Source organism: Cynoglossus semilaevis, chromosome 3 (genome assembly GCF_000523025.1).
Source record: "Cynoglossus semilaevis isolate Cse_v1.0 chromosome 3, Cse_v1.0, whole genome shotgun sequence".
Lineage (NCBI taxonomy): Eukaryota > Metazoa > Chordata > Actinopteri > Pleuronectiformes > Cynoglossidae > Cynoglossus > Cynoglossus semilaevis.
The window spans coordinates 3,490,508-3,513,989 of record NC_024309.1 but is presented as its reverse complement, the minus strand read 5'-3'; the positions used below and the strand labels follow the sequence as shown (position 1 = coordinate 3,513,989).

At 40.7% G+C, this 23,482-nt stretch overlaps 1 protein-coding gene across 11 annotated transcripts in view; it reads left to right on the top strand.

Annotated features, from left to right (window-relative positions):
- Positions 1-23,482, top strand: part of svila (supervillin a) — a 50,882-nt gene that overhangs the window by 8,011 nt on the left and 19,389 nt on the right. The window contains exons 1-13 of one of the 11 annotated variants that reach the window (XM_025054450.1): positions 54-281; positions 11,810-11,873; positions 12,774-12,865; positions 13,929-13,992; positions 14,093-14,235; positions 14,329-14,986; positions 17,622-17,705; positions 18,888-19,748; positions 20,339-20,497; positions 21,120-21,154; positions 22,563-22,627; positions 22,944-23,080; positions 23,344-23,439. In XM_025054450.1, coding sequence (XP_024910218.1) covers positions 13,985-13,992; positions 14,093-14,235; positions 14,329-14,986; positions 17,622-17,705; positions 18,888-19,748; positions 20,339-20,497; positions 21,120-21,154; positions 22,563-22,627; positions 22,944-23,080; positions 23,344-23,439 — 2,246 coding nt within the window. In that variant the 5' untranslated portion in view covers positions 54-281; positions 11,810-11,873; positions 12,774-12,865; positions 13,929-13,984. Of the gene's footprint in view, positions 1-53; positions 282-7,508; positions 8,021-11,809; positions 11,874-12,773; positions 12,866-13,928; positions 13,993-14,092; positions 14,236-14,328; positions 14,987-17,621; positions 17,706-18,887; positions 19,749-20,338; positions 20,498-21,119; positions 21,155-22,562; positions 22,628-22,943; positions 23,081-23,343; positions 23,440-23,482 lie in introns of those variants that run through there. The other 10 variants (XM_025054445.1, XM_025054444.1, XM_025054446.1 and 7 more) reach the window with 10 other exon arrangements.

Genomic DNA, 23,482 nt, shown 5'->3' with positions numbered 1-23,482 from the left:
TGTGGGCAGCGGATGGAGTCACAACACATGTGCCTCAGGCTGGTTGTAGATAGAAAGTGGGTGGGAGGAGGTGACAGGCCCGTGGACCCGTGGGTCTATCTTTACTGTATGTCTCAGTCATCCAGTCTGTCCAACGAGCCCCCAGAGCTCTGACCTTCTGCTGAAGTTTAGAATAAAGACGGCAAAACAAACTGGAGATAATTTGAATTACTTGGAGCATTCTGAAGCACCTTGACCTTTAACCCCAGTGGGTCTCTGAGAAGGTCTGCCGAGTCAATGAGGTATGTTGCTTGTATTTGGATGTGGAAGTCAGTGATAGTTGGTGAATTGAAATTTGGCTTCAGCCTTAAAACATGTTGTTTTGTTAAATAAATAACAATGTTTTTCTCCCATTAGTTAATGAATTATGCTGGGGTTGATTAGTGATATTGAAGATATATCGACAGAAATGTTGGTCAGTATGGTGATCGGATATTTCATCACGTTGAAACATATTGATTATGTCATTGATTATGTAATGATTTTGTCAATGTGTGTGTCCTGAAGAACAACACACCTCATGTGACAATCTGAGGTTTGAACTCATCCGTCCTATTACATTATCCACCGCCAGTGGTTCATGTGATATTTTTAGTGATGTGATTGTGTTTATATGCATTTGTGTGACAAGGAGACAACACATTTGAAAGTGATGTCAAAACTGTGGCTGGTGAAGTCTTTCACGTGTGCTTCATTCATTAGTTAGTGACTCAGTGGCTCTGGACTACAGTTGCTCATTGTGCCGCACCTGCTCTCACTCTGTCAGGGCACAAAGACAGAAATAGAGTGCTGCCTAACAGGGCAACACACACACACAGGCACACACAGAGAGAAACAGTTGATCATCGTATGCATGTGACACATATAGTTAGATTTTCAGAATATTATGGTTTTAGGAATTTGTAATAATTCATCTGTGTGTTGCAGGTTTGCGAACAGAATTCAGGAATTTGCAATTTTTCCACAAACTTGCGCTTAACACATTCGGCATTTCTGCTTTCTGTGTAAACTGGACGGTTTTAAATTAGTTAATCGTCATACTTTGGTTAGCAAGCAGTTCTGTAGCTTGTGCTGAGTAATGAGAAGGTGGTGGGCAGTGGAGGGGGGGGCATGGATAGCACACCCTTCGATTACGTGTCTTTGCTGCTGGAAACAAAACCATCAATAAAAAAAATCAGAGGTTCTTTAACCTTAGATACACCAACAATGTGATCTGCACGTTCAGGAAAAAAAAAAGATTGTACATGGATAAGTGAAATGCATTTTTTAAATAGTGACAAGAAGCAGTTCTTGGAGAACTCTGTAATATTTAAGCTGCAGATGGGTTATTGGTTTTAAGAGATCAAATTTGACCTGAATTTGTTTCAAGGGGAAAAAAAGACACGATTGAAACAGGAACTGGTCTTGATTTTTTTACCTGTTGGTTAAAACTTTTCCTGTTTGGAGACGGTGGGCAGTGGAGGGGGGGTTGGTTAAAACTTTTCCTGTTTGGAGAGACTAGCAGGATGTCATCAACATACTGTGGGAGGTCAAACCCGTTTGGAAATGGTGTTGACAAGTGTGCAATTCCTTTCTTTGTAAGTAGTAGGAGATTCAGATTAACCTTGGCAGAGACAGGTATCGTGTTACCCCTCAAACTGAAATGCAAACCATTATTGTGAGGCTTTGTGAGCAGGGACACTAAAAAGACTTTGAAAGAACAACGACAGAAAAATAATATAATATAAAGGTTTTCTTTGCCTTTATATTTGACCTTTCCAATGCATTGGCTTGTATTCTCAACTTTACATCATTCATTCACCATGTCTTGGATGATGCTTCTATTTTTATCCTTCCTATTATTCTAAATATACCTACCTACCTCACAGTTACCTAATTGGTAGAAGTTTGATCTGATTTCTGTCATGGAGGGAGCGGTGCAGCGTCACCGTGAGAGTGTTGTGACTGTCTATTCTTACACAGTCTTCTCAGATGTGTTTGACAGTCGCTCTATCTGTGTGTGTTTTGTGTGTCACTGTCACTTTCCCTAGCCGTTTGATTTGGTGTCAGGCTGCAGCGAGGGAATTGCTCTGATTTGCTTGGCTGAGATCTACAGCAACTGATCTCCTGCTGGAGATGAGAGGAAGTGCTCTGTGTTACTGAGACACTGACTTGATGCACTGCATCTGCGTTGTGTCTGGGACTTGGTTTTTTTAACCTCCCTTAGAAGCTCTGCTGAATTTAGCTTCTGTGATAGCGTCTGCATCTGTGGCTGTAATTCCATCACTAGACCTGGACACTTTCACTTTATATGAAAAGTCAAGATAAGGCTGTTGACTCAATCAAGAGATGGCATTATAATTTAAAAAGCGTCATAGGTAATACTGTAGGTCAAGGTGTCTGAAAGTGCTTGAAAAAACATCAGTTCTTCTGCTGTGCTTTATCCTTTTGTTGGTGCAGTGACTCATAGGTTGGAGAGTGGGTGGATGTTTTTTTTTTTCTTTTAAAAGAAAACACAGACTGATGTAGCTGAGGATTGTGTTCAGGGGCAGGACATCAAGAAATTAGGGTTACATAATCAATCCAGCTTCGTTGGCTGAACATCGGTGCACTCACTTCATTTTCTGAGTTGAAACTTATTGGAAATAGGTGAATCCAGCCAGGCCCAGAATCATTACTGCTACATTTGGTTTAGTTCACCAATGGCAGCCTACACCCTGCTGGCTCGCCTCACCTTGTCATTGGAGAGTCCCAAGCTTTCCACCAGCTCGTTTTAATATGTCCACATATTAAAAGAAAGACAGCTCTTGGGAAGTCGTCCCCACGCCTGTAAATGGAAATGAATTCCTTGGCAGGGAAGTAGATCGATGAAGAATTCTACTGATGGAGATTTTTTTTTTGACCTAACCAGATGTGTTCTTTTTGCGTATCTGTGTGTGTGTGTGTCACCCTGAAGCACAGCTTCAATGGAGTGTGTAGAGCTGTCCCCCAGGCTTTTGTATCAACCAGACATTTCTCATCATTATAGGTGTGTCGTTTCCCTCAGGGGTCATGTGATCATTCATTAACAGATGGTACCTTATTGACTAATGCATTTCTCTCGCAAGTGAATCATATATATAATCATGGATATGGAAAAAGTCCAGTTCAACTTATCATCCAAAATCTGATAATGCACGGAACCTGGGGCAAAGGTATTTGCTGTTGTGTTGTCTTTTTCCAAGTCAGGTTCTAGCTCCACTATGTGAAGCTAAGAAGAATATTCACTTAATGTTGAGCTTCTGTTTTTTCCATCGTTAGACATCAAACCAGATCAGATTAGTCAGGGAACATCTGTGTCAGTCAGCTGGAATACAGTGAACATTGGATAATGGGAAAAGAATCTTTAATCAGTGATTCATTTCTTAACTTTAGTTGTTGGAAACCCCCCCGACCACATTCACACCACTCCCCACACATGCATACGGAGTCTGACCAGACACTGCAAAGGTCACTTTATCAATCGGGCACTTCCCGATCGGAGGAGAATGAATGTGCAGTGACATTTAAACAAATGCATTCAACACTGTCATAATCCAGATGAAGCTGTACAGACATCATTGTCTGTACTCTGGTAGGGAGTTTGGTATTCTGCTTGTTAAAAAAATATTTTCGTAGTACATCCTGTGGTGTTGAAGGATGAATAAACAGACAGGAAAAATTTTCAGGAGGTGGCAAGCCCCAGTAAAAAGGTCTGTGCTTCAGTATCGGCCAATCTTTGTGAAGGTGGGATTGACTCCAGCTGTGAGTCCACAGGGGTAATTTGCAAATCCTAATGGGGCTTTTACTGCGGTGGATGCAAACAGTGTTAGGGGTAAAACCTCTAACTACTACAATACTTCCATTTTTGCTGCTATGTGATAGAAACACACCTAAACCTGAGGCTTGAATGAAACACACGTCTACCAAGGACAGAATTTACAAATACTATCTACTTTTGGAATCTATTTGTAATTTATAGAATATATTTTCACTTGTTATCCTTTTTTCTTTAACTTGTCTGAGTATATTTCTAACTGTCTGTTTACTGAAATCCCACGAAAGACATCAAACAACGTTGGACATGTTGTTCCAGGCTCGGACTTTCCTTCCACTAAATGCCGTTACTTGTGCATATGAATATCTTTACCTTAGACCCTCCCTGAAGACAATTTATGGTCACGCTGCATTGGCTCCGGGTCTGTTATGTGTCTGCAGGGACGCTGTATCTCTCTGCCTCACTCTCGTCTGGAAAGACCGATATCTTTCCTTGAGGACACCATAAATCTGGACCTTATTTTTAAAAGGGCTATGAAAAAGACCAGAGAAGGAGACACAAGTCTCACTGAAACTCTCCGACAATCTCACCGTCGTCGCTCTCTTTGCAAAACGATTTCCCGAGCAGGATGGCTCTGCAGTTGTTTTTATTTGTGTCCTTTTGAGCAGAGCTGTCAATTTGCCCGAGCGCTCGAGGTCATTTAAAGTCCAAATGTGGAAGTGTTTATCTAATAATGACCCACTGGCTGGCTGCACATGTGAGTTTGATTTTGGAGATGACGAAACATTCGTGGGATGATTAGCGGAGAGGTGTGGCTCTGTTATTCCAAGACACGGTCGATTCGCAGTGCTGTTGAAGTCATTTTTAAAATTCTTTAAACACTGATCAAGAAGATATTCTTATATTTACTGAGAGTTGCTGTTTGTTTTGTTATTGCTTTTTGTCAAATGATGTAGAGTTTCCACGACTGAAGTTAAAAAAACAAAGAATTTCTGAAGACAGTTATCAAACTATTTCTGTTTATTTGCAGCCTAGAGAGTTTTTTTAATAAACATGTTGAAGTTTTTTTTTCCATTAAAGAACCACATGTTATATTAGTTAAGCTTGGTCTTCCTTGACTCTGCTCTAGTTCTTCCTGAAATTCCAGATGCACAAGAATCATGGACAAACATTTTGTTTCTCCAGAATTTGACTGGGTCGATTGTTTTCTTCTTTCAGTTCCCTGGTTTGTCGTGCTTTCATGTCTCTGTTTGACTTGACGCTAACACAGTTAAATCATTCCTAAATCATTCCTAAGCCTATTTTTGGTGCAGAGGGTGTTATTGTTAATGCTTCCAATTTGGGTTGAAATCCTTAATGATTTAACTATCGTAAGTTACACATTTTTTTCTGAGTTCTGTTGATTTCACCATTTTAAAATTCAAAAACAACAAAAATGGGGCGGTTGTTGAATTCCAGAGGCATTCATTCTTATTCATACAGACTGATGTCTGCCAGTAAACACAGGCAAACGTAGGTCTATTGGGTAAAATTTGTCTGTCTTCCTGAAGAGGAAACTCAAATCTACTCCCAGTTTCCAAACTCCTGGAGAGATTCATATTAAATCATACATTTAACATGGAAGAAAACATTTGAGTCATGCAGCCAAATTAAAATGTTTTTATATAATTTTGCACCAAGTGCAAAAAGTAATATTACATTTCTGTATCATTTGTCTTCATGCCTTTCAAAGGCATCAATTGCATCGTTGTTACAATAACTACGACTTTGAGAACAGTCGGTGGTCCTGCATCGGTTTAGAGATCAGCAGAGTCTTGTCCAAACATCACAGTGAAAAGACTCAGCGCTGCTAATAACAAGGCAGTAACGGTGTGAAGTCACCCTTGTTGCCAATGAGTCATAGAAACAAATAACTGCAGTGCAAGTCAGACTGCCAGAGGGTAGACGGTAATAAAAACTCCCTGCTCAATCACACCTGTTTTGAATGGTTTAATCAAAATCTTTGTTTAAAATCAAACACCTGCCATGTTTTGAAAATGGCCATTTTTAATCCAGCTACAATATATACTGCAATATAACTAATATTTTGGTGCTGCTTGTAGTTTATTGTTGTTTGAAGAGACACATAGCACTGACATGAACCTCTTTGGTTCAGGGCTCAGAGTCTGACATCAATGCTGAGGGCTGATTAGCCCTATCAACTGTTCCAGTGCCTGTTGTGAAGGATGGATGAATGGATGGATGGTTAGGTGGTTGGGTGGTTGGGTGGATCTCTCTAGTCCAAATATGGGAAAATTCAGTCATGGTTGCGAGTCATGATTCATGGTCACGTGCTTAAACCCTGATTCAAGCATTTTATAAATTCAACTGATTTTAAGTCGTGGCTGCAATTCTGTGCTTTTCCATGTATGTGTGGTACACAACACAAAAAGCAGCGGGCTCTTTGTGCTTAAAGCGTTGTTAAAAAAAAAGCGGTCCATTGTGACAGCCTCCATCCACCGTTCTGCTTTATGTCAATGTCTGTGGAACTGGCAGCGACAGCCTCACTCTGTATGCTGCACAAAGATAAGATGCTGTGTACTGTTCTCCCAGCAGGGTCTAAAAAAGTGTTGGGCCCATTGCCACCCCGCTCAGCCCCCCCTCCTCAAAGCAATGATAAGCATGTCAACATCACACTGATCTATGGCTGAGGTGTGTTGTGTGTTTCTTCTAATTGTCTAGTTTTGGTTCAGTTCCTGTAAGGAGTGGGATTTACATGCACCGTGACTCAGAGGCTTTGTTTGTGTTTGACAAGGATGCAAAACAACCATTTTTTTATGTGTATTCATAGTAAGTATCTGTGAACCAGTCAAAATACTTTCCCCCTATCTATCTAATATCACGTTGCTGCTGTTTCGTGACTAACACTTTAATATTTCTATCTAATCTTTCTGCTTGGTTGGAGAGGAAGCAGTTGATCTTGGGTGGATGATCCTTGGTGTTTTGCATGGTCACATACAGTGAAAAGCAAGTAGTCACACCCCTTCAGACACTGTACATGATTTCCTCCTTTTTTTTTGTACTATTCTCCACAGTCTTTGGTTGCCCAAGAAACTGTTTGGTGAGATTTAAGGTTTTTTTTTATGTTGTCTCTGCAGCCAACTAAATACTTTTTTTAAAGGTTTGAAGCTTGTAAATATATACACTATATTTCTACTATATACATTAACAAACAGCAGAGTGCTGCTACTTAATTATTGCCACTGCAGATTTGGGGCAAATGTACAGTAATAACTGCCCCTTGACTATAACCTGGATCATAACATTCTAGGGCCATTCGAGTGCTACTCCTTTCCTGACAATTAAATCTCCATTTTTTTAAAATTTCTTGCTCCCCCTCTCTCACCCCCTCTCACCCTCACTCCAGCCTATTTTCTTTCTCACCATGCTGAACCTTTTATTTTGTCCCTGCTGAGAGAAGCCTGGAATTTTGCGTCTGTTCGAGAGAATGATTTTTAACTTTCCCCTTCTACTCCTGCTCGTTCTATTTCCACTCCCCTCGACTCCGACCACCTCCCCTTTTTTTCTGACATTGTGCGACGGTTTCTTTTGGCTTTCTACTCAAGTGTGTGAGCCAGGGGAAGGCAGAACCCTCCCAGGACCCATTTAACAATCTCTCTCTCTCTCTCTCTTTCTCTCTTTCTCTCTTTCTCTCTTTTCCTCTCTGTGCCTCTGTCGCTCCTTCTGTTGCATGCTCACTCATCTGTCTGTAGCAGGGATGGAGCCTACAGTAGTTTGCAAATAAGCTTAACCCGGTTGAGCAGCTTTAAGTTGTGCAGGTTGTCGTAGTGAGCAGTGGTTAATGCCTTGTGGTTTAGGAGGAACCAGAGAGGAGTGGATGTGAGAGGGGGCAGAGCTGCAGCTACCATCTCACCACTCCTCTCTTTGCCTACCAGAAACACCTCTGCTTGCTCCGTCACTGCGGCTGGGACCTCTCTATCCTTCTCTCTACCTGCCTCTCTTTCTCCCCTTCCTCCTCTGCCTCCCTCACATTTCCTGACTCTCTGAATCACTGTCAGACGTTTCTTTTTGTTTTGTTGCTGCATCATTCTTTCAGCAGCACCTTTTTTTTTTTTCATCTCACCCTCTGCACCGGTGTTGCTGCCAAAATGTACGGGAACACTTGGATCTCGAATTACCTGAATCATGTCAACTTTTGCAGCCAAGGTAAGAAAGGGACTCTATTTGATTAGGGAATGCTGAAATGTAAAACTCTGAATGGAAGCTCCTGGACAGGTTGAAGGTCTGTGAATGAATAGAACTGTTAAAAAGTTGACATCCAACAAACTGCAGAGTCTCCTGGTCTCTACTTACTCTCCCTCTGTTCTATCAGCTGTCCTTTCACTGCAGCCTTTGCCTTCAAGGACACTACAGAGATAAGGGGACTCTTGGCAGTGAGGCTGACAATTAGGATTGCAGCTATTTCTGTAATACACAGAACCTTTGACTTGGATTTTTTTGAGTAAATGCAGGTGTTGACATATTTTTTAGTGTTATTGACATGCATGTGAAAGTGAACACCCACAAGAACCATGTGTTTTTATGTTCAGTCATCACTTGTCTGCATTTGAAAAACAAACTAACATTCTATCAGGTGCAGAAGTTTGAACCTTACTGCAGCTAATTCACCAACTGAACAGTCAGGGTAAGGGTTTGTAATATTAGGTTTGGCTGTAAATTCTTCTAATAACCACATTTAACAGAATGCATCATGAAAAGCATAAATCTGTTGTCTTGATATTTAAAGTCGACTGAAGGCTGGGTTGAGTGAAGTCCTTTTTTGGCTTCTGTTGACGTCTAGAAACCCAATAACTGTTCGCTTGCAATCCACAGAACCACATAGCGTCACTGTCTTTGTTTAGTTATTCGCACAAAGGCAATCTTGCGTTAAGCAGCGGTTGGAGTGCCCATTAAATGGGATAATGCGATAACAACTTCACAGATTATCAGAGATTGGTTTCACTGCAATTGTACCCTTAGATATGTTCATTTCAGAGTTGTGATCATATTAATATCATGGTCTGTTTTTAACTGGGACTGCCAGTCAGGTGCGGTCCAAAAAAAGTCAACATTTTCAGGCCCCTCATTGACAATTGTGAGCCAGATACAGACATCAATACAACAAATGATCTATTTTACCTAATCATCTTCTCGTGCAAAAGGGTTTTATTATTTATATATAAACCAGTGAAGGTGTGTACAACCTCTAAGACAAATCATTTTAAATCAACACAACAGCATACTATACAACACATGCTCCTCTTTAAACGCTCCATATTTCCAACTTTTTAACTGTAATAGTTTCAGAGTGAGAGCTGAATGTTTGAGTTTTGGCATTTCAATTCTTGGCTGGGAGTCCACAACAGGTGTCTTTTATATGAGCACAGAGTTTTTTGTTTTGTTTTAAAGGAAGTAAATTTAAATGTCTCTTTTGTTTCATCTGTTTCTAAGTTTAGTAGATTTTACTTGTGTTAAGGTTAGTGTTTGAATATAACGACACAAATGTGTCCTTTTGTAAAGCAAACCTTTCAAACTCTGTCTCAGCTGCTGCGGAGACGGCACAGTGGAGTAGGTGCGTGTTTACACATGCATGTGAGGTGTGATGTAATGCAGACAGTTAAAGAACGACACGCTCCCTTTTTCAGCTCGCTGTAATCCCAGGAATTGGATGGGAAAGGTAATTCTGTGTCCCAACTTGGACATATGAGCCGTCCATGGGACGTCTTTAGTTTCTTAGCTTTTATATACCGTGTAAAGACATGATGCCAAAGTACAGCTTAATTGACACGTTACATTTCTTTTGGACTCCTGCATGAGTCGGCATGCTGGGAGCCCAGAGTCATCATAGAGTGATCAATTTGGAAGTGCTTTCAAACATGATTACAAATAAAATAATAAAACAGGTAAAATGCTAAAAATGTCAGCATGACTCTTGCACAGTAACGCCTGCAATTATAATGAATAATTCAACATTTAAAATACTTATTTTATAGAGCATTTTTTTAAATAATGGATTGTACAAATTTATTTAGCAAAAGTAAGGTGTTAGCTATTTTTCTTGTATTTTGTAAATGTTGTAACGAGTGTGTTATTTCACAAAGGTAAAATCATGACAAATATATCATATAGTTTTGAGTTTTCAATGTGTTTGGAATTTGGTCATTTGTTTTACATAAAGATGCTGCTAACAAGATTTATGTAATCCATGAATAGTTTCACTAACCCTGAACACAATAATTATTGTGGCGCGTTAGCATGTCTTGGCTGTGGCTATCTGTCGCAGATGATAAATGTGAAGTTTATGTTTCAGAGTAAATTCTTTAATATAACACAGATATGGTTCTGGTTGCAGTAGGTGTCTGTCGGAAACAGAATTTATTTCATATTTTGTGTACTTCAAAGTATGCATGACACCGGTGTTGACCTTACACCGAGTCAGTTGTAAAAGCAAACACAAGTTCAGATAACCTGGATCATAATTCAGAGCCTGAAGGAAATGAGCTCAGTGTTTTTACCAGCTGTATTTCACACAGCTGAAAAAATACAGGAAGAGTCCTCCACACAGATGGACACGCCTTCTTCTCCAAACGAACCTCTTCTCTACCAATGATGTTTTCATTAAGTCAAAGGGATTTGAAGCATCAACCCAAACACCCTAAGTGTTAACCAATGCTTCTAGAAGCGTGGTCTTGGTGTGAAGCGGGTCACTGAGTGTTTTCAGCTTCCAAGTGATAGCTTTAAGGGATTTGGGTGGAGTAACTCTGGGTCGGGGGGTGTTGAAGGGCATCACGTGGCCCTGAGGTGAACTTGGAGGAAGGGAGTTGGAAATGGGATCACATGTTTGTGTCTGACCCTAGTTGTGACCACACTGAGGTCTGAGGGCAACCTAAACCACACATGAAATGTTTGGAGTGAATCAGTGAAAGAGGCGTCAGCATTCCTAAAGAGATGCTTCGCAGAAATTAAAATCCTCTCAGAACAGCTCATGATGCGTAATACTCATCAACGCCTAGCCCCTTTGCTATTCTTCTTCGGTGGTAACAAGACTTCATATCTTTGTAGACAGGTATTTATCACTTTTTTTGTTTGTTTATTGACTCTGGCTGTTACTTAATAAATACTGTGTTTTATTAGGATCAGCCTCGTGTCTAGCAGCGTTTTATGACACCACTGCACCACAGTGTTTGTGAGGTTTGGCTAATAGAAAAAAGCTTCTCTGTCTCCTAATGCTGTTTCTGATCTGTATTCATGTTGGGTGTATCAATGCTGCCCGATGACTTCGCACTGAAGCATTTCAGGCTCATTCTGCTCTGGCTGTAGACCAGAAGACCAGAATGAGTCTGAAGTAAAAAAATGTGTATTTCAGACAGACAGTCTTGAAGCTACAAAAACATACTACACAAAACAGGGTGAGACTGTAGTCAGAAGGCAGGATCACATTATTAATATATTGAATGTATATTTTGTTTCTTAACTTAACACAAAGTAATTGTCACTTAATTGTTTGACATATCAATTATCAGTAAATGGTAGTTTACATTTTAATTTCCAATACCTTAATTGTTGTAAGTTAAAAAGCAATTATAAAATCTTGTTAAATTCCATTTCGGTTTTCCTATTTGGGAATGTAATGTAACTTTTTGTTTTTAATTACTTGACACTTCTAAAAGGTCAGTTTTTTTATGTCTGCCGGGATCACCACTTGTTTGGAGTGATTCAGTCGGCCAGGCTAATAGTAATTGTTTTCCACATCATTTATTTTCTCTGAGGAAGTCAATTTAATTAATCGTCTCGCGTCTGTGCCTCAGACCTGCAGACAGGCTGTCTGCAGGTCTGCTTTGCCTAAAGATGCCTGGTTAAAGGTCGTTAAAATGCTAAGGCTAAAGGAACTTATACGTTTTTTTAATGAATTAAAGCGCAACATGACTGAATGTTTTTCTGCTCTTCTGCCCACAGGACTTGTGAGTGAGCCCCCTATAAAACAAAGCAATCCCAGATTTCTGCAGAGGAGAGCTTTGAGGTAATGAATGCCTGAATACACTTATTTAGATTCCTCTCTTAAAGACGTGGTGTGTAAATAAACAACTTGGCTCTTGTAAAAGATAATTGGAAAATGATGATGCCATAGTAATGCCATGTGTGACATGTTGACATCGGCGAGGGGTACCGTTGGAAAAGAGATCTATCGTGGCGAGTACCCGCTCACTTGGAGTATAAACTAATACTCCAGACGTCCAGAATGTCTTTGAAGAGACTACAAACACATCATTTTCTACTTAATGTTCAGATGGTAATGCAAATCCCACAAACAAATGAGATCATCTGTGGGCTGATGCTTTGCCCACTGACCAGTCAGAATTTGTGGGAATGCTGATTTATTGCCACGAGGCACAAATGAAGAGAGGGAGATTAAATTCATTACATAGCGGGGGGAAAAATCTGCTGACACATGCATTTTTCTCCTTTTTTTCTTAGACACCATTGTAATCGAGTAAACGTTGAAGTTAGCAAAAAATACAAGAAATACAGGAAAGAAATACAGATGAATTCACAAGGAATGTTTTCCACACATTTATTATCCTGTGAATGTGGATTTTATTTCCCAATGCACTTAATTTAAAATGTCATAGACATTATTCATGCAACACGTAGCTGCATGACCATGCCTTAATCTGCTGCCTAATCAGTCTAATACACACAAAAAAAAATCAAATCTTTGTTTATCTGAATGTTTTTAGGTATTTTTCCAAATAAAAGTTGATTATCCCAAGAACACACTGTTGTCTTTGGAAAACACTTCCTGTTTTGTTTTTTTTATGTACCTTTAGAATCATCATGATCAGTCATGGATGAGTTACCTGATCCACAAAACAATTTCACTTTCCCACTGCTAATACAACTCTATTTCTTTCCTTCTCAGTTTCCAGAAAGAATTTTCCTACGACGAATTAGACGACCCAGCAAAAAATACTAAAGATATCGATGCCAGTTTGTTGGGAAATCTCCCTAAAGGTGGGTCACAGTTTCTCCTTTCTTATTAATTTCTAACACACGTAATCTCAGCTGGGTTTTGTGAACCAGCAGGTTCTTCACCTGGATGATTCATGTCATTAAATCAGTTTGTCCATGCCAAGTTTTACCTGTTCACACAGGATATTTCTTTTTAGCATCGTAAAATGTGAGACAACAATTTCTTAAGTGATTTTACTTAAAAATGTCAAACATAAAAAAAAACTCTTTAGATACTGCCAATGCTGTTGTAGGCTACATCAAACACAAAAACACACACACACACACAAAAAGACTTTTGCTACTGTAAATAGTCATTCTTTGAGGCTTATCCAAGATTAACTGGCAGAAAAGATCAGTCCCCTGACCCACTTCTTCTTCCTTGGGTCTTAATGGCAGCTGGTAGGCTTTGAAGTTACATGGCTGTGACATCTATGAGGCCAATTTTCCACTCTCAACTTTTACTGCCTGAATTTGTACCTGATAAAAAGGAAAAATAGAAAATGCAAGCAGATGACGACATTGCTGCTGATGAACACACCACACATATCAATACCGTTGCCCACTAAAAGGCATTGAGGGGATATTCTACTGGGGACCCACTACATGCATCAGCAATGCAGTGCTTTTCTGCTAAATTTCTGTTGTTTATAGTGTTAGCTGTGACATCCTGCTTGTTTTTTTCTCCCCTTTAAATTGTAAAACTCAATCTCAATTAATATAATGTACTGTAATGCTGTGCACAGAGAGAAAATGACAAAGGACTAGAAATCTGGGAGCTATTATCAACAAATCATCGTCATGATGTTATTTATATAAAACATTCAAAGTACTTAAAAAACACAACTATATTTGTACCACCTAAAAATAGACACTTCTCTCGCGGCCAGACATAACGACGAAATGTTGTAAGGTGAAGCTAATATTATACAGATTGATGAGGGCAGCAGTGGGTTCTTAATATTCTAATAAGAAAATTGTATAATGTGCTTAATTAAGACTGTTGTCTGTTGAAAGCAATAATTATAAAGTCCTTGTTTCTGTTTTCTATTCTTTATTTTCCAAGTCTCTGAATTAAGAAAACGTTTCGAAGGCATCACCACAAGCAGAAGCAACTTGGAAATGAACAGGTAATAATGTGAGATGAACCGTGTGTTCATTGTGTTACATGGACGATAGTTATACATGATGTTTAAGTTGCTTTTTTTTTGCTTCTTTTTTTATGCACAGAAAAGAGCGTATCGCCAGGCGGTTGGAGGGTATAGAGGGCGACATGCATCCGTCACTTATGCCAAGCTTGGTGGCCAACCGGCTGTTAGAGGAGGATACACCTCGATACACAAGGGCTAATGACCCCTGTGAACCCTTTGGTGGTGAGACGTATTAAGACTCTCGTTATCCCTGTCCTTGGTGTTCTTGAGTTGTATATTAAACTGATGAGTTGTTGTGTTTGTTGCGTCTTCCAGTAACAGTCCAGAGATTTGGTGTTGATGAAATAGAAAGCCCAGAGATGCAGCTGACTGCACTGGAGCAGCAGCCAAGACGGCCGGACCCTCAGCCGCCCGTCCCCACAGATGCTTCATACAGTTCAGGCTCCCACATTACTGGCCAAGTGATGGAGTCCAAGGCTGAGCGCATTGCCCGCTACAAAGCAGAGCGCCGCCGTCAACTGGCTGAACGCTACGGCATCTCCTTGGATCATGAGCCAGACTTGGACCATTCGGCTCGCTACACCCGTGCCCGTAAAGAGTCAGAGCCGCCACTGAATTCTCACGCCAGCACCTCTGTCACGAGCCCAAGGCCTGCTCGCACGGCACCACAGCACGACCTCCCCGACCCCACGTACGAGAGGGGTCTATCCAAAGCAGACTCCTTCTCAGAGAGAGAGAGGCTGATGAACCTGGAGAATCAACGCAGAGCTGCGCCTCCTGAACCAGAGTCCTCCTCGTACTTGGATGTCACCTCATCTCCCAGGGCTCCTGCTAGGGACTATACGGTCTCTGGAATGCCACCTAGTTCCCCCAAGCTGAGCAGGCACCATTCTCTGTCTTCACCCAAGCACGGGGCGTCTCCTGGAGACCTCTTCATCGAGCAGCAAGCACACAGTATCCTGAACAGACAAGGGTGAGCAGCTTTTGTGTTCCTTTTCCAAATTTCATGTTTTAACTATCAAGTTGTGTCCTTTACACCCGACCTTCTCATTTACTGTGTTTCTGGCTTCCTTATTAGCAGCAAACAGCACAGGTGGTACTTCCCAGGCTTTATTCTTGCCAAAAAAAATTCTTATTTCCATTTAAGTTTATTTTATCCTCTGTCATCTTGACTGTTCTGTTCTCTTCTTGAGATTGTTTTAAAAATATCCATGAAGATTCTCATTCTAAGTCATCCAGGTCATGGTCAAGGTTGAAAAATTCTATTAGGCAACTGGATGTGAAACTTTTCTCTAGAAGATTGATGTTTTAAAAATGTGGATTAAACAAGTTACATTTTCTCCACAGTGGACTTTTCTCCTGCAGAGATGAGGAAATAGACTAGCATTTTAGGAGGGCATGAGTGCATCAAGTGTCAAACACGCCTCCATGAGAATATTTGTGCACTTACATGTATATAGAATAGGAGAACCCGAGGTAGCACATATAACGTGAATACCCCACACCAACCGTTTAAAACTTTATATGTTTTGAAAGAATCTGGAGTCGTGTTGTTTGGAACACTGTTGTGTCAGTGTCCATAATATAGCGATTACATGTGACAGGGTTATCCATCAGACAGACTGTCTGTCTCTATTCTCATCCACACATGTCCAAGGTCAGCCTGTTGGCAGGATTGTTGGTTTATAGCAGGACAGGAAACCTAAGCTTGTCCATGGATAATGTTGGAGCATTCAGCAGCTCCCACTGAGACCTGCAGCTGTTTTCATAACATAAACAGAAAAGATGATTACACAATGTGTTTGTTATGTTTGAATTTCTGGGGTTTCAGGTAGGGATAGGATATACATGAAAAAAATTATATTTATTATTGTTATTATTTTTGGTGATATCCCAATGGAAACCTGGCAGAGATGTTTTTTTTTTTAATAATCACTTACTGAGGTCTTGTGGTCAGAGGAAGCCATCAGGAAACAGGCAGCCTTTTCCCACCGGAGCATAAAGTTTGTACCTAATAGATTCACTTTTGTAATCCAGATTTTAGTACAGGCGTATTAGGATTTACAGGTGTTTATTTGTGGTTTTGATGGCAGTTGTAAAACCATTCAATCACGTTGTTATTATCCAACCCAAACAGTCAGTTATTATTAATCATATTTTATAGACCTACTTATTGCCTCAGCTCAGGCTCACTGTACACACTACCTGCCAAAGGCATGAAGTCTCAAATTTAAAGTTGGCAAAGAATTAACTACCCTCTGGCTCTTTGCCATTAGAATCTTAAGTACTTGGTTATTAGCTTGCAGTAGTTTAATCACTTCAAAATCTGTTTGACGGTGTTCCATAACAGGGAAATGGTAGAATCCCCTTAAATCAAGTTTATCTTCTTCAGACAGAAAGACTTTTTATAAATAGTGTTGGGCCACTGAAGGTGTCTGCCTGCTCTGTAAATGTTAGACTGAATCTCAGGGATGTGTGATTTTTATTACCAGTATTTAAAAGACATTCTTAGAACCACTGACAATTATACAGTAGTCTTTGACTTATTGGGACATTAGCATTCTGGAACTGTTGTTCTGTTGCCTGGTTGAACAGTTATTCAAAAAGGATTCAAAAAGTTATATACTAACAGTATACCAGTGAAGGTGTTGTGTAACTGTAGGTACAGTAGGTGAAGCTACAGTCAGAGCTCAGGTCCACAGCTGGGCTTGATCACAATCTGTGAGGCCTGACAGGAAACAAGCAGATAGAAAAATGTCCTCTTTACCTTCTCTGTTGTTTCTGCTCCAATGTCTTAGTCTGGTCAACTTAGTTCATGATGTCGAAACCATCACTGAGTTCATCTTCAAGATTCAAGAAGATCCTTATACTTAGAAAATGCTTTGTAACAATGAGGTTTAATTAGTCTAAATAATAAAAATAAGAGTCCACTGTCTCATCAGTGGATACTTGTGCTTCACTGGTGAAATTGAAAAAAAGATTTCACCACATCTCTGACAAAACATTGATTGTACATTTTTTTATTGGGAGTTTGGTCTTAGTTTCATTACAACAGAGACGGTTCTTTGTCTGTGATTTTTAATGAGTCTTTTGTTGAAGACAGCCTTACATCCCTACATCAAAACACTGAAAAGATGATTCATCTTCAGCCAGTAACCTTGCAGCACCACAGTGGTCTAACCTACTTAGGTCTGTTCCATTTTTATCTTTCAGTGGAATCATTAAACTTGATGCTGCCGTGAGCACTTAAACAAATGTCATTTTATAAAACTGACCACAGCCTCCTTCTCGCTGCCTGTGCTTGTGACTCAAGTACCTTTGTTTAGATTCAAACCGTCAAATGTCCTACTTAATGATACAGTTTGCTACCAGAATGAGTCATCTGCTTTTAATTTCCATGTGGGTGACCGTAATGGCATTTTCTGTGAATATATTCTGACCTCAAAAAACCTCAGTTAAGACCTTTTACCATTGTTCTGATTGAGTCAAACGTCCCTGTGAAAAAACATGCACGTGGACATGTGCGAGCGTCAAAGAGAGACCCCTACAGTGTGCACCCACCCAGTTACTTACTCCCCTGTCTCCCGCTGGCTTTCTTATCGGCACAGTGAGAAGACATTAGTGAACACTGATTGGTTTCTCCACACTGATGCTGAGGGCGACACCAACACACTTATCAACTGGCCTTCAAGGTACCCAGGCTGGTACGCCGCTACATGCTGTGTTACAATTTGGCTCTGCTTAGCAAACAGTCATTAACACTTCTGAGCAACGATTCTTAAACTGACAGTCATGCGTTTTTAAATATCCTTCTGAAAGTAAAGGGTTAAAAACATTGCAGTGCAGCTTCAGTCACTCTCTTTGAGCAAATGTGACACATTGTTAAGTGAAAAGTACTTGGATTCTGGATTCTCACAGCTCTTTAAATATTATGCCGTTTTTCCTTTCTGCTGAGTCACCATGACACACTGCTGGAAACTGAACAAAGACAGATTTCAACAAAATAAGATTTGAGAAATAGATTTCAAGTTTAAAATGACATTTAAGCTCCAAATGTCAAGACATACATTTGGTAAAATTTGGCAACCCTAAAACTGTGGTTCCATATTTGCCTTTTTGTTCGGGGGAAGTACTGTGGGTGAAGAAAGGGGCTCAGGACAGGACGACTTAAATGTTTCCTTTGTTAGCCACAAATCATTTGTCATCATGTTTTAAGCCCTGAGCTGATTGGCTGATTGGGAGCGTACATGTTTAAGAATCTTTGCTCTGGAGCGCTGACACTCAGCTGACATCAGATCATCCATCATCCTCCTCCTCCCTAACTCACACAGGCTCTTCTTGCCGTCACTTTGGACCATAAATTAATTTCCCTTCAACATGTTGCTGTGTTGAATTTAATCCATATGTGAAGACAGTGTTTGGAAAAACATAAATATCACAGTTTGCAAAATTATAGGGAAGTTGGAAGAGTGAATAATGATTTACATCTAGAATGTTAATCCATGAAATCGAAACATTTAACCAATGTAAATGAATGTTTGGCTTTACTGGGACAACACACAGAAAATGTGTTTTTGCTTTTTGATGCAACTAAATGAAAAACTAAACCTTTTCCCTTGTCACTAAAAAAAATATTTGTTGTGTTTTATATACAGCTGCATGTATTAAACTTTACACAGGTGAGTTATATTTGAAAAAGTTGATTTTCATTGTTGCATCTGAAAACAATGTACTGTACTATAAGAATACACTTACATTACTATTATTACACATTTAGCCTGATAAGAGCTGTGTTTTTAGGCAACATTTCCCATTGGTCCAGACTTTATCTAAGAACGTGTTACGGGTGTTAACCTGCTTTTTTCCCCTTGAAGAATCAGAGTTAGGGACAGGATCGCCAGGGAGGAGGGCCGCCATCGAAGTCGAGAGCCAGGACACGTCACGGAGGCTCCAGCGTATCGTAGACAAGCTCAACACCAGTCTCAGACCGCTGCACACTTCAGTGCAGACCCGGAAGACCCCCCACTGACTGTTGCCTATTCCCACCATCCTACCCAGACTCAGCTTAGCCGATTAGAGCACACAGGGGAACAGGATGTTGTGGGATACCCCAGTTACCTCTCCATGGCCACAGGTCCTACAGCCAGAGGCTCACAGCAGCAGCAGGTTGGAGAGGAACAGATTGACACAGAGGATGTGAAAACAGAGGGTCTTCTGAAAAGCAGAAGGGCAGTGCTGCCTTCAGAGATCCGCCGTAGGGAGAGGAGCACGGAAGATCCCCGAAGAGGAAGGACAGAAGAAGACTTAGGGGTGTCCAGGGTGCACAGCCTCAGTCAGGCCAGAGAAACTGAGGCAGAGTATCATGCAAGAGGAAGACAGAGAGGAAGAGTCAGACGGTACGAAACAGAGCACTCCTCTCATCTTCATGCAGTGGAAGACAGGCCCAGAGATGGGGAGAGCGCCCCCTATATGCATCAAGGGGCAGCTGCAAGTCCTGGCCAGCACAGAACGACACACGCTGCTCCAGGAAGCTCCGCCTCCAACGCGGGCTGCAGTCGATCTTTGTCAGATGTTGCGGTTTCACACCCACACCCACAGACCCAGTACCATGACCCGAAGGCTGAAGGCGTCAGTAACGGAGACAGTCACCATGACTGCCGGGTGTCTGTGGCTCAGCTGAGACACTCCTACATGGAGAGCACGACTACGCCTCCAACAAGGCGTAGGAATGAGCTGTAGGTGGCAGTAAAATGTTCCAGCTCCACTGCCTGTTTTTTGGCTTTCACGCCAGTGCTCATCAGCTAACAGCAGTTCTACCAACTAACAAACAACAACCTCTGGTGTTAAGTTTAAGGTTTAGTGTTGTGGATTTGGTGGATTTTTCTAAACTTTCAGTAGACATATGTATGCATATGTCATGAGTGAAAAAGAGACGTTTCTTTTTTTATGGCAAACAAATGCAGAAATGTTGACTGTCACCTATAAGTACAAATCAACCTTGATAAAAGGTTCCACTAAATCCTATACACGAAGCCTTAAACTTCATGCACCATTCTATTTGATGGGGTGTATATTTATTCTAAAAACTCTAACAATATGATCTAACTCTAAACAGTGTAGTTTGGAGGTTTTCTGTTACTAACTTAGGACCAACAGCCAATAGTCACTGACATGCTCTGACCCTTGATCAGTCCTCCTGGTTTTTTAAAGCATGTGTAACGCTGCGTCTCTGTGAAACACACACCCATCTTTATATTAATCCCTCTGGATCTCTCACTGCCTAAACTCTGCCTTCTCTCTTCATGGGTGCCCTCGGTGAATTTAGGGGGAACGGGGGACACTTGGATTCTGATGCTCCATGGAGAGAGGAGAAAAACAGGGGGTGCAGACCTGGGCAGTATAACTCCCCCGGGGGGAGTAGAAAGACCTCAGAAAGGTTTAGGACTCAGCCCGTTCGCTCTGCTGAACACATGGAGACAGATAGGTACTGCACAGCATGGCTGAGAGTGAGGTGTGCTGCATTCTGTCCAAATGATCATACATGATAAAAATTGACCACAACATTTTTTTTTATTTTACTACATGTTGTTTCTGATCACTTATTACCACCTGTGCTGTGGTATCTACAGCACAGCTACATAGTATGTGCTGTACAAGTAACATAATATTATCACAGTGGACACATTATAGTTCACTGTAGGCCATGTTACATGCATGTACACAAAGCATCATATGTTTTTTTTTATTAAGGTGGTATTAAGGTTTGGTTCATGGCGGTGGTCATCACATGTGACCATAAGTGGTTTTTGTTGGTAATCACTTGCATTTCCTGTACCATTGAACTAGTCCGACTTCCATAATTCCGTCTAATCGTCTGCTCACTGTTTTACCTCTTCCACGTCGTCTCCTTACGCTCGCTGCTGGATCTGCTCCGTACAACCACCGCCTGCTTTAACAACTGCTGTCTCTTCTTCCTATTGCTCTCTTGAAATCCTTTCATTCCTGTCCGTGACTGCTCCCTATTATTACTAATATTTTTTCCACATTGTTTCATGGATATTGAAGGATTAAATACTGTCTTTTTTTTCTTTTTTTTTCTTCTGAAGGTCCTTTGTGAGTTCAGAATTTGCTTCAACTGATGGTGAGTACTTGCTGATCCCTCTCTGTTTGCCTGTGAAATGATTAAAAATGTAATCTGATTAATCATAGGGCAGCTGTTAATTGATGAATCGTGATTATTTGAATTAATAAACAACTCTAAATATGACCAAAAAATCTGTATATTGCTAGAATAGGAATAACAAACGTGGATGAGGGTGCTTCACACTTGGTTAAATATTGACTGATCATAGTGTGGAATTATTTAGATGGAAAAATATATATATAAATACATTAGTTTACCTCAAAATGTTGAGAGTTTCTTTCAGAACATAAGTGAAGTCATAAGATACAGCAAAATATATTTTAAATATGAATTAAGCATTTGCTAAAGAATAGTAATAATTACTGTACCCTGTGTCTGGCTAATGGGATTATGTCTTTAGAATATCTGTTATGTAATGTTCAGTGGTGTTGAAATCAGAACAAGGCAGCTTTGTGTAGGGAGCGTTAATTGTTTGAGCATAACATTTAGTTTCTCCTGACTTTTAGATTTAAAGTCCTGTGTGTTTATCTATAGCTCTTACAGAATCACTGGGTGTTTCCACAGTAGCAGTGCAGCAGTGACCGGTGGAAGCCTCTCACCTGCTTCTCATGAGCAAACAGACTGAAGTGAAATACAGTAGAGGGGGCAGCCTCAGTCAGAGGGAATAGTTGTTTGGTGATGTCATGACACGTGTCCAGCACAGACAGTGTTGACTGTTACTATAGGGCAGTGTCTCTCACACCTGTGTAGCATTTACGTTTCTCCACTAACATCAGTCACACTGAAGCTTTTGAGGTTCTGTTTTGCTTCCAGTGTTCGTGCCAGACAATGATAGTGGTGGAAACCTGTGGAAAAATGTCTTTTCCACAGGTTTTATAGGTGGTCGTTATTGTTCTTAGTCAGATCTGAGGCTTGTGTTACTGTACAAGTAACAACATATTTAAAATGGTTTCTTGATACTCTGTTTTCTCCACCTGTACATCTCAGTTTTTCTCTTTGGACTTTAAGTCCAACAAATAGATTTCAGTCAGGCTCTAATTTTTGTACAATAATCATAATCAGTACTTTGTACCAGTAGATGTTTTCCTGGCTAAAAATCCATACATAGGCACTTGGGCAGGAGAGTAAGCAGGTTTTTTAAGCGAAAGAAACCAGTTGTACAGTATGTAACGTTTGGCATAGCAACGTTTACAGCCTCACTTAACTTAGATGATACTTTCGAGTTCTCACACTGTCTTGTGTTTTTAATTAAGAAAGCGTATTACCAGAAATTATAGGTCAGTTCCAAGTCTCTTCCCCTCACTTTAAAACTACACTTACTTCCCATAAGCATTTTGGGCTCCTGCTGAGTGACCAGCATCCATTATGTAATGAGCGTCCATTGTTTGGTGTGTTGTCTCTGCAGCTGATGAAGAGAAGCTGGACGAACGCGCCAAGCTGAGTGTTGCAGCCAAGCGCTCTCTCTTCAGGGTGAGCGTCAGCCGTCGGCTGTTTTTCCTCATTCCTTCAGCATCTGTGCGGTCTCTGCACAAAGGGAATATGATTCCCATTAAAGTCGCAGCCTGACACAGTCTTTTCTACAATTCTGTGGTCACTGTGAAGATTTGCTCCGTGTTAGGACAGCAATTCTTAAACTCATATCTATACAAATTGTAACAACTTATAAAAAAGTAGTAGCTCTGGAGAATCACTGGATTAATAACTAATTATTCTGAGAGGGCTCTACTTGGTCAGGAGATTGCTGTCTGATGGCTAAGGTTAAGGTGACTGACTTGTTCTCATACAGGAACTCGAGAAGAGCATTGATGGTGGACCGCCCAAACTGCGATCCAGAAATGCAGCTGTGGACAGAAGACTGAGACGGGCGCAAGACCGCTCCAGGACTCAGCCTGTCACCACTGAGGAAGTGGTCATAGCTGCGACGTAAGTTTCTAGGTTACACAGGACATGCATTTTCTTCTGACAAAATCATTTTTTCTGATGTTTGAATTACTCAGGTCTAATTTTAAACACACATTTTTGCACTTGCATAAATATACAAACATACTGCATTATGATTTGTAGATGGTTTCATATGCCTTATTTCCATCTTTATAATCCTCTCTGTCACCTGTGATCCACCTTCATTCCCTGTGTGTCTTTCTCTATCAACGGTGTCTCTTCCTCCTCCTCTTCCTCCACTGTAGTGTCCCTTATCATGTGCCACAAGTGGAAACTGTTCTCACAGCTGTAGCCCGAAACCCTAGTCCCACACTAGTTTACAGCACTGTCCCAGCAGACAGGTACCTGGTCCATGCATGACCAGCAGTGTGCAAACTGATGCCG